The sequence below is a fragment of the Poecilia latipinna genome, unplaced genomic scaffold (genome assembly GCF_001443285.1).
Source record: "Poecilia latipinna isolate Pla-1442-1.1 unplaced genomic scaffold, P_latipinna-1.0 Scaffold485, whole genome shotgun sequence".
Taxonomy (NCBI): domain Eukaryota; kingdom Metazoa; phylum Chordata; class Actinopteri; order Cyprinodontiformes; family Poeciliidae; genus Poecilia; species Poecilia latipinna.
Genome location: NW_015113101.1, coordinates 234,736 through 246,080, shown reverse-complemented (window position 1 = coordinate 246,080; position 11,345 = coordinate 234,736). Strand labels below are relative to the sequence as shown.

Here is an 11,345-nt window from a genome sequence, read left to right as displayed (position 1 = left end):
TATATATATATATATATAAAGCTAAAATGCGAAAGAAAACTTCGATTAAACGTACAGAGCTGATCAGTTTACAGCTGCGTAGGAATCCAAATGATCCCTACGGCCCAGAAAGAGGCGCCACGGGGGGACTGGATTGCATTTCAAATTCAAGGTCAAAAAAGGGGTAGAAGGGGTATGCAGAAAGAAAAACAAATTGGAGAAACATTAAAGTTTTTGCTCCTGTCACATGGGCCTGTCCCATCACCGGTCTCTCTCTCTCTCTCTCAAGTCCACCGCACCAGTCCGGTCAGTAAACCTACATCACGCATGGAGATTTGCATAAGGAACAAATGGAAAATTTTACCCATAATTCACCTTCTTGCCCTACTAATCACACCCAATCAGCACAATCATTTTTTACTTAAACTGTTTCTTCTAACCTACCAGCAGTCAATATGTGGCAGGTCGCTCCACAAAACCACAGCAGCAACTTTCAAAACTCGGATCTCTCATAATCTTCTTGTCAAAAATGCCACCGGGAGGCTGAAAACATAAAGAGCTCGATAGGCACGAACATCACAAGCCTACGCTCTGCCTTTAATCTCCGAAATGCTCAATATGGCGTCTCATTCCTGCCCCACAATTAAAAGCCGAATATACACGTGAAATGTCCTGCTGCTTATTAAAACTCATACTCGTTCAAACAACACAAACAACAACAAAAAAAGACGAAAAAATGCAGCTGCTGGCTCCTCACTCCCAGCAGCAGCCCCCATGCAGCTCAGCGCAGTCGCAAAGCTCGCCCTTTGACAAAAAAAAAAAAAAAAAAAGCATTGGATTCCGTAATATAATAGTCACCCTACCGTTTCAAACATTGTAGGGAGTCCAGATGAAATCCGTGCCCTCGGTCAGTCCCAGCTGTTAAAACCCCCGCAATCTTTTCTCCAAAAACTACACACGCATCCAGCTCCCCGCACCGAAGCTGAGCTATACGAATCTTTTTTTTTTTTTTTAAATCAAATCCCGCAAAACAGTTTTTTTTTTCTCCTATCAGAGACGTTCGGATGTGGCCGGGGTCGACTGCTCTCAGAGGGGGGGAGTCTCTGTGGCTTTAAAGCCTCTATTCGCAAGAAGGCTGTCTCGACCTGTCCTCATGGAGCCGCTTTGTACCAAGGCGCACAGGAAGCGTCCTTACCTTGAACATAGATGAGATGATCTCCTTCCCCCCTTCTCCGCTCTTATTCGGATACGCGTAAAAAATGTGCGCTCTTGTTGGAATCCTGCTCCCGGTTTTTTTTGGGGGGGTATTTTTTCCTGCCTCTTGTCTGTCTTTTTTCTTTGCCTAAATGAAAACTGCCCCTGTGGTTTGTTATGAGAGGAAAGAAAGCCAATAATCCTTCTCTAAATAACAGAGCGGAGCTAAAAAAGAAAATTCTCGCTCCGGGCTGCCCGAGCGCCTCTGGGCCGGGGATTAGGCTACAATTAGCTCAACTCCACTCTCTCGCCTGGGCAATTTTCTCAAGGAAGAGAACGTGATACCCCACTATTCCTCAAATTATGACTTCACAGATAGAAACACTCTTTCTTTCTTTTTTTTGACGGAAAAAAGTGGAGCGGCGTGAAGTTGAGATTTAGAGGGGGAGCAGGAATCCAAACAGGGAAGTGTCAGATTCAGATTTAGATTTAGCAGATTTTAATCATTGTCATTTCTTCTGATGTAATAGGTCCTCAGGCAGTCCAGCTAAAAGGAATACAGTTCCATCTTCAGTCTGAATGGAAAGTTTTAAACCACGCAAGCAGCCATAGTCCTTCACTCAGACAGCATATAACTTGTTGATAAAGTCTCAGGTTAAAAAAAAAAATGTAAAAATGAAGTGATATCCTTGAGCCAATATCTTTCAGTGTCCCTTCTCTTCCCCCATTCACTCCTTCCTCCTCTCTCCCTCTCCTGCCTTAATGTCTGGAGTTGTAACGCCAAATTTCCTGCAGGCCATTAAAATCAAATGACGTTCATGGACATGCATGCATGCTGCTGCAGAAAGCGCCCTCACAACCTGCCTGCAGCCAAATGCGCCATTTCAATTATAGCGCAGGGCTTAGATGGAGATATCTGCACAGAACCCCCCTCCTCTTCAACTCCCTCCTCCTCCTCCTCTCTCCCAAGTGAAAAACCAGGCAGCCTCCAGACTTTTTTTTTTTTTTAGTTTTTGGAAAAGAAGATAGAGGCTGATTATTGTTATTTTACCCAGCAAAGAGAAGAGTGACACACAGCGAGCGCAGAAACGAAGAAAGAGAAAGGGTGGGTGAAGCAGGTGTTCGCACCTTAGGAAAGGATTATTTATTTATTTCTGTGTTTGTTTATTTGTGGGTAAATAACTGTGAATAATTGATGCAGCATTGAGCCCAGTAATTACCCTGTACCAGCTTCGTTCCAGAGGTGTCACGTTGGTTTCTTGATATTTGGCGCCAACCAGTGTAGAAACGTGTTACTGGTCCACAGGATCTACACGGAGCAGTCAGAGCTTCAGTCTCCTTCAAGGCAGTACCTTCCTTGGACTCTAGAGTTTTGAAAACAATGAAGTGTTACTTAAAAAAAATCTTACTAGTTATTTTCATTGCGAGTTATTTTATTTGTTAGATTTTTGCACCAGGCGACATTTACACACAAAACTGTTAGAACATTTTCTCTCCTTAATGACTCAATTGTTGTCACAATTGTTTTTATTTTCTATATGTCACCTATATGCTTCAGACCACCATGACGTCAGAGCTCATGACGTAGTTTTTGGGTTAATCTTTGACCTCCCGGATGAGTTGTTGATCAATTTCTGGTAGAATCCATAGTTCCATCATTCACAGGAAGTTGTCCAAGTCCTGAAGCAGCAAGGTTGTTTGCTTGGTTGCAGTTATTTTTACAAAAGTATTTTTGTCAGTAGTAGTTTTCACCTTGCAATACTCCCTTGGTTGTTGTTTCCGCCCATGTCTTTCCTTGTATTGAATCATAAAAAAAAAAAAAAAAAAAAACTTACTTCCTTCTCCTTTATACAGAAATCCCTGCCTGCGTGAACCTCCCTTTTTGAACTTTAACTTAAAAAACAAACAAACATGTTTTACTTATTTTGGACATTAAACAAACTCTCATGCTGTTCAAGCTTGCTGGAAACAAAAAGTTGTAAAAAGGATGAAAAATGCACTTTAAACATAAATAAATATTGTGACTTATTTATGCAACATCCTTCCTTCTCTTTAGGATATTGCAAAACACCCAAATGTTTATGGGTGCCCCCCACTGAACTTTTGGGGATTTTGTCGCATTACAGCCTGACTTTTTGCAACAACAACAACAACAAAAAAAGAAAATAGCAATTAAATGATACAAATAAGCGATATTGCTAGTGATGTATGACAGCCGTGGTGATAGGAGTGTGAGCATGCGTCTCTGCTAGAGGCAGGCCAACTTTTCGTATAATTAGAGGGACCTGAGCACGCCTCGGAGCGTTCCCACGTCAAACCCTCTGGCTCAGATTTGTTGTTTCCAGAGGTAAAAAACTGTAGGGGGGAGAAACAGATTTTTTTTTTCTCATTAAAGGAAACAAGCCTGGAGTAAGTTCAATTACATGAAGTATGCAGGGATGTTGTAAATTTAAAGATTTAAATAGCTTACAAAGTGGCCCCAGGCCCCATCAGTTAATTTCCTTAATTTATGGATTTTATCAGTGTCTGAGAGGAGGAAGTAGGTCATCTTCAGTATTTGCATACAGCTCTGAGATTTCAGGGAAAAAAAAATCCAAAAATATCTGCCCTCTTGACCATGACCTGAGGAGAGTAAAGGGTTAAACAGATCCCCCCTCCTTTAACAAGGAGAACGAAGAAGAAGCTGACGTTAATTTGGTCTAAGTAATGAGATTATTGATGTCTGGTCCCCAGGATGCAGGTGCAACTCTGTTAATGTTTTCATTAAAGGATTATCCCGCTGAATACACACGGGTTCAAATGCATTTCTAAGCCAAAAGTACAATTAACCCTTTACTACAGTGGACCGCTAATAAAAGCTTTTTCTTCTGCGTGAGGGTGGCACATTTATATTAGCTACCGTATTGGACTCTAGTGTGCTATTCTAGACACTGCCACCTACTGGTCAGTCATGCAAAAACATTCCTCAAACACAACCAGCAGTCTTCCAGAAATGCATAGCACATTTGGAATATCTTCCCTGTTGCTCCATAGTATTTGCCCTTTGCATGTTAAATATAGCTACTGGTAACATGCAGATGAACAAATCAACCATATTTAACCTGAACTTGCAATCATTACTGTAAAAACTGTTGATTATTTCAGCAGTACGGAATATTTTGCGAGTGAAAAACATTAGGATAGTACCAAGCTGCGTTTTAGTTTCATCTACATGTAAATGTATGCTTAGTAGTTTCCCTTTCACCCGTATGTTAAAATGAAGCAGGCAAGTCCTTTCATCTTGTGTGTGCTCCTGAAAATAATTTCAAACATGTTTAAAAAGAAAATTATTTGTCTACGTTAGAAGTTGTTACAAACATAATGACACTGAATGAGGTAGTCATAATTCATGCGTGAAAGGACTGATATTGATTTCTCCATAATTATGAATTAAGATGTTTAATCTGCAGCAAGATGCTGCATAAATCCATCAAAAATATCACAGTCTCTTTCAGACGTCATATGCTAATGACATGGATGAATTAATGCATGACCCTATACCAGTAATAACTTTGCCTCTAGGTCCAAAAGCAGGTGCTATTAGTGGTGCCGGCTGCTTAAAGTGGCACAGAGGACATCGCCATGTCTGTCTCTGCTTCCAGCATTGTTCTTGCAGCAAAGGAAAGCTGTAAAGCTTTTCTACTTCCTATCAGGGAGTCTTTCTTATTTGCATCCTCAGTGTTGCCAATTGAAATCACTCTCTCACTTCAAATACATTTACAGACCATGGGATAATCTTTTGCTAGAAACAGAAATAACTTCAAGTTTTTTCTTGTAAAAAAACAAAACACTAAACCAAATTTAGTAGCAAGTACAGGGACTCCAGTACATAGTACCATTAGTGGTACTTTATTGTAATTTAGCCAATTTGTAAGCATGATGCAGCACTATTAGTCAATAAGTTTACAGCAGATGCATCCTTTTGTTCTAAAACTTTAAAATTTGTTCTCCATAGTGTCCAGAGTCTGGTAATTCTTCCATTTATTTAATGTGCAGTTTTTATTCTATAACACCAGATGTATCTTTCCAGACACACATCTTTCTAAAATCCTGCTGTATTTGTTTTCATGTTTGTTTCATTCGTTTTAATTTGTACTGTACATACAAACATAAAAGCTTCATACATTTATATCCTCACTTGATTATCCTGAAGCAATGCATTTTGATCAAAATTAGACATTCATGTCTATTGTCGTCAGTGCATGTAAGAACATAAAATATTTAGATATTTTGTCAAAAGCATCCAACAAACAGCTTGATTTCTAAGCGCATCATCTTCTCATGTTTTTCCCGCATGAGGCTCAAACCTTGAGGACATTTATCAGACATTATTTGATTCACCCAGACCAAGTGCCTCATATACTGTACATTTAGGTGAAAACAGTAGGTACATTACAGTCAGCCAACCCCTTAAATGAGAGCATTCGCAAGAATGTCTTTCAAGCGTATCATATCTGATCAACACTTGCACTTTCCCCTCTGGCAGGTGGAGAAAGTTTGAAAAGAACATTCAGAACTCGCTTTAAGTCATCTGCATGCCTTGTGGATCCGGTTGCTGTCAATCGCTCGGTTCTTGGAGCCATTTGACATTCTGCTTGATGTTGGTGTGTGTCTGAGGTGCAGCAGCGACACTTATTGTTCATTATTTCAGAGAGAGAGAGAGCGCGGGAGAGAGAGAGAAAGAGATGGAGGATGAATGGGGGAGGGGGTAATAGGGTGTCAGTTTATTAATAGAACATGCGTTTTGTTGCACACAAACACCTAACAAGCACAATGCAGAATTCCCTCAAGTGCTTAAGGCCAGCAATTAAGTTTCCGAAAAAGCGGCAGCACAAAGAGAGTGTTTACTATCTGTATACTTCTGAGAGTTGGTGTTATGAGTCAATTCTACTTTAACAGGCTGAACGGCAATGGCGCTAAGGCAGCCAGGATTTCTCCTCGGTTCCTTCAGTATGCTCCTGTGATTGATTGAGTCACTGAGTAAACATGAATTAACCGAGAAATGGAACAAACACAAAATTTCTGCATTTTGGCAGATTCCATATTATACGTCGTCCTGTTGCTCCACAAACTTCAAAGTAGTTTTTTCCACATCTACAGACTGAAACTTTTACCAATTTTTCTTTGAGAAACAACTCAAGCTCAGTCAGATTTGATGGAGAGCTTCACCTTTAAAACCTCTGTTGGGGCATTCTTACACCTGGACTTTGACATCTTCCTATGAAATCTGACAATCTCCATTTCTATGGCAAATAAATAAAGCATCTCACAAAGCATGAAGCTGCCACCACCATGTATCACTGTGGAGGTAGTGAATCCAGAGAGAAGTGCAGCTTCGTGTTGACCAAAAAGTTCAATCTTTTACAACAGATTTCTCTCTAAGAGTTACAGGTGTAGCTCCTCCAAAGATCCCACTGTCATATTGGCTACTTTTCTTATCAATGTAGATAGACAATCAAAATCTGTGCTACTTTGTGCTGGCATACAACATGAAACCCCAACTTAAGTTTGTAATAGTAAGTTTGAGATGTGTGAATTATTTTTGGAAGCCACTGTAAATACATAAGTACGTCTTTCTTTCGTGGTCTATTATACTTCTCTCACACCAGGCCAAGTATTGATTTATGAGTAAATCACAATAATTTGCTGATATTTTGTTTTAAACTGGAAGTAGTTGAGCCTGAAAAACAAATTAAAACACAAATAGTGTTTTTTTTTAGCTGTCAGTGGCATCGATCTTCTCATCTGAGGGATGTTTTGTATCTATCTTGTATTTTAGTTAAATAATCTCTTTTGCTGCCATCAAGTGGTCTAAAGCTCTAATCACAGAACCAAAGTACAACCTTTCATGAACACCTGTAACCTGTTACCTCCGTGTTGTCAGGTAGCAAAGCTCTGATCATCATTTTGGCATTTACACGCTTTTTTGTTTTTCAAATGCTACAGTATGAATGCTGCAAAAACACAGACAGAAATGTTCAAAAGTCTGACATTTCCTCTTCATCCTCATGATGAGGCCAGCTCACTCTGCTGCTGTTTTCATCACCGTCTCTATTTTTCCCAAAACTGTAATCCTCTCTGAAGTTTTTTTTTTTTTTTTCGTAAATCTTGTGAAATGTGTTATTCTGCTTCTGGCTTCCAGAGAATCCAGCTTCATGCCTTGAATGTGTGAACAGAGGAAAAATGATCTTTTGCTTTGGTTGCTGCTACTATTTGGTTAGCAGTAACAACGTGAACAGTGTGATGTCTCCGATCACATCTGGTATGCATCACATACCATTCCTCCCCACTCTGTGTGCCTCGGGGGGAAGTCCCTGGCACTGCGGAGCACCCACAGTCCTCATTAGAGTGCATGTGTCATGATGGCATCAACCCACAGCCTTGACTTATGCTTTATATTTACAGTCATCCATCAGAACACTGTCATCACAACAGTCAAAAAACATGGGTTTTATCTTGAACGGTTGGAACTGATGTTTGGAAGTCCTGCTACGTTCGGCCTCCTCCAGGGCCTTTCTTCTGTCTGCAGCCATGTTGCTGTGTCCCATAAAGGGCTGAGATTTGAACTGGAGTCCCTGTCCTTTTGTTGTTCGCGGAGCTCCCTAACAGCACAGAGGAGGGACAGGGTTTGATGTGTCTTCTGAAGGCCCGCTGCTTTGTCAACACTGAGGCCCCTGCACTGACACTATGGAAGCCGAGCGCCTGAGGGTGACAGCGGAGGGGGGGTGGGTGTAGAAGGGAAGGGTGGGTCACCGCAAAAAAAAGGAGACAGACAGAGTAAGAGAGACTAGAGAGGCGAAGGGGGGGAAGGGTGCTTGCTAGTGTGGCCAGCGCCCAAGGCTAGTGCAGAGTGCTCTGTGCAGCAGACAGCCTGATAGGGACTGAGGCTGCTGGCTGATGACATTTTATGGTCACAACATGCAATCCCACCAACTTTAGCTGGTGAAAATCCAGTTTTCATACACGAAAGATGTGATATTTGCTCTTCTTTTGCTTTGTTGTTTCAGTTTCACATAGAGTTGATGCAGTTTTGCTTGTCTTTATGTTATTTCTTTTACAATATACAAAACAGTGGGGGGGTAAAACAGTGTCTCTAAAAATCAAGCCAAAAATCACACGTTCTTAAGTGTTCATATTTTCAAGTAATTGTTAGCATAAATGTTTCTAAAACAGAGATGAAACAATTCAGCTGGCATTGATCTGAAGTTGTTTAATTAGCAGAAGATAAAACAAACTTGCATAAAACAGTTTTGACAGAGAATAAAGCTGTAAAATTAAAATTAATTCTTAAAAAGCACATTAGGAAAATACATTTCCTTTAAGTAAATTATATTATGAGCAATTTTACCTGTTTATAAACAGTGGATACTTTCTTTGTCCAAACAGTTGTTTAAATATGTGCTATTTTAACCGTCGAAGTGTGTTAACTTTATATCTGAACTCAAAAATGAGTTGAAACAAGATGAAAAAATATTTTGAATACGCTACATTTCTCTGTCGATACGATTTAAAACATGAACAGCTTGACACAAGTTGTAATTGTAGATGATGAGAACCACTTAATGAATTACATTAATATTCTTCCATAATCTCTCAATAAAGGAACATTTTAATGTATTATAAAGGTCGTCCAAGGGCCAGAAGCAGTTTGTCTTTTTTAAGGTGTTTCATAACCTTTGAATTCTACACATCAACTTTTTCATCCACTCCTTGCCATCTGAGATGTTGCTCAGTATCAGTTTCTTTTTACAGTCCGATTGACAGCACGTGTCATCTCAAGGCGCGTTGCTAAAAACAAATCAATTCAATCTGATTATTCATACATTCAAATTGATCCTAGTTATCAAACAAAGCAGTAAGGTTACATTTATTATTAAAATTGGTTAAAGAAAATGTTGATTAAAGTAATCCCTGCATATTGGATCAGCCATTGACTTGCAGCATCCTCTCCTCCTAGATGAGCATGCAATGTCTCTGTGACTTTGCAGCAATCCCTCATGCCAAGCATGCATGTAGCGACAGTGGAGAGGAAAACTCTCCATTAACAAGAAGAAACCAGCAAATGCTTGGACACACACTAATCAGACCAAACATTATGAGTGCTGATAGGTGAAGTGATTATGTCTTTGTCATGGCAACTGATTGTCAGAAACAAGGGACAAGTGAAGATTTTGCCTCAATAGATAATGTGTTAAAAGCTGCGGCAAATGAGCAAGGTGAAGCCTTTAACTGGATTAAATGAGAAACACATTTTGAGGGCCAGACAACTGAACCATAGTGTCTCAACACTACATATCAAAATATGTCTAAGGAAGGAACATTGTGAACAATCCCATATATGTTATGTACTGTAAAAAAGTCAGAAGACCTACAGCATCTACTGCTAATATGTTGGTGCTTCATACCATCACAGAACTGGATCATACTTCATTTGACCTAATGTTAGCCTTTCTTTCCGTCAGATACTGTACTTCCATCAATTTTTTTAGTCAGCCACAGTTGGTTTGAGGCATTCTTTACTTAAACTGTTTGGTCAGTAGGTGGCAGTGTGTAGAATGAGACAAAACAGAGAGTCCAATGAAGTGACATTAAAAGCAGGTATATCATCCACACTCGTGCATACAGAAAACAACTTCTGAATAGATTTCTACTGCAGCAAAAAAGGATAATAAACAATTTAAACTTACCCAAGTTTCTTCTTGCTGAACTTAAATCAAGTGAAGAAACTAATATTTTGGAAAAAGGACATACTTGTACAAATTACAGGTCAATAACTGATTGTTCTGAGTTTTCTGTCTGGCTGGGTGTTTGAGCAGATTTGAGCAGCTGCAGTTTCTGAGATGGAAAGATGGAGTTCAGCTCACAACAAACTCAGGAACAAATCTGGAGAGTTAGAAGAGGAGGAGGAGAGAAGCTTTGGGTGAGGAAGGCAACAAAAACACTAATTTGCAGAGGATAAACAATAAAAGCGAGATTAAAAACAGGAGGGCAGAAAAATATGTGAGTTTATTTTAACTTAAATTGCAGATTATAATTCCTGTGAATCGGCTCTTGGATTAATTATATGCCTACAATTCACAGTAAAGAGTGAAGAAAACAAATATTAATGGTTACATTACAAAAGTGCAGTGAAACAATAACTTATACTATAAGTATCTAACCTCCTGGTGTTTTTTGACAGAGTTATACAGAGCCAGTCACTTGTGATGTATTTGTTTTTTGCGGTGAATCACAGTCTGAATGTGTTCTCCATCCTTCGGGGATCCGGGCAGGAATGAGCCTGGAGCTAGCCGGAGGAGCTTCTTGCTTCTGGGAGAGCCTGATGCAAGGTGAGAAAACAAGTCGCTCACTTTGTGATAAGTGGTCATAAGTACCATAAGTTTCCATTCTGCACCCAAAACTACTGCTGACGGTTTCGTACATCATGTCTGACTCCTGTGTATAATCTCTGCGGTGAGTTGTCAGTTTGAGCCAGAAATCCTGTCAGTTTATTGCTCTGCTATTTGACATCATCTCCTGCTGAAAAAGGAATAAAGTAGGCGACAGACAACAAGTACTTCTGGAAAACTGTCAGTTTATTCTTTTGCCTGATAACTACTGCAGTACTTTGAAAAATCATTCACAGACTTTCAGCTTTCCACACAGTTTTTCACATTCCAGCCACAAACTTCAATTTATTTAATGTCAAAGATGAAGACAAATTAGTGCATACTTGTGAAGTAGACACATCTTTCAAGTTTTGTGACAGATTGCGGATCGTAATTAGGCCTGTCAAACACTCCAACAACTGAATATGGTCTGATCTTAACCGGGGGGGTCGAACTCATTTTCATTTCAAGGTCATGAATGTCCTTAAAGTGCTGGTTGTGGCAGAATGTGTTAATAAAACCACCCAACAACCAATTGTTTATATATTTAGTTTCTCTGCCTTTGGTGAAAACTTCTGAAAGTGAAATAATAACTGAAGTATTTCCACGCTGATGTAATCTTGACCTATTGGATTGTTGTCACATTTGCCTGCTATGTGAACATGTCATTGAATGCACCATTACTTTTATTGTTTATCAGACAGTCCTTGAGAAAAATTAAAGATCAATTGGAAAAAATCAATTGTCATATTTTGACAATGAACA

The 11,345-nt window shown here is 39.6% G+C and overlaps 1 protein-coding gene and 1 long non-coding RNA gene across 4 annotated transcripts in view; both read right to left on the bottom strand.

Moving 5' to 3' along the window:
* LOC106951988 (BTB/POZ domain-containing protein kctd15) overlaps positions 1-2,096 on the bottom strand; it is a 36,326-nt gene extending 34,230 nt beyond the window's left edge. The window contains exon 1 of one of the 3 annotated variants that reach the window (XM_015039805.1): positions 1,175-2,096. In XM_015039805.1, the coding sequence (XP_014895291.1) occupies positions 1,175-1,183 (9 nt within the window). In that variant the 5' untranslated portion in view covers positions 1,184-2,096. The other 2 variants (XM_015039804.1, XM_015039806.1) reach the window with 2 other exon arrangements.
* A 7,122-nt stretch (positions 2,097-9,218) lies between these two features.
* On the bottom strand, positions 9,219-10,883 carry LOC106951986 (uncharacterized). The gene is made up of 3 exons (XR_001425900.1): positions 10,634-10,883; positions 10,374-10,531; positions 9,219-10,095 (listed from the first exon to the last, which is right to left on the bottom strand). It is a non-coding gene; the product is annotated as an uncharacterized LOC106951986 (long non-coding RNA).
* Between the last annotated feature and the right edge of the window lie 462 nt (positions 10,884-11,345).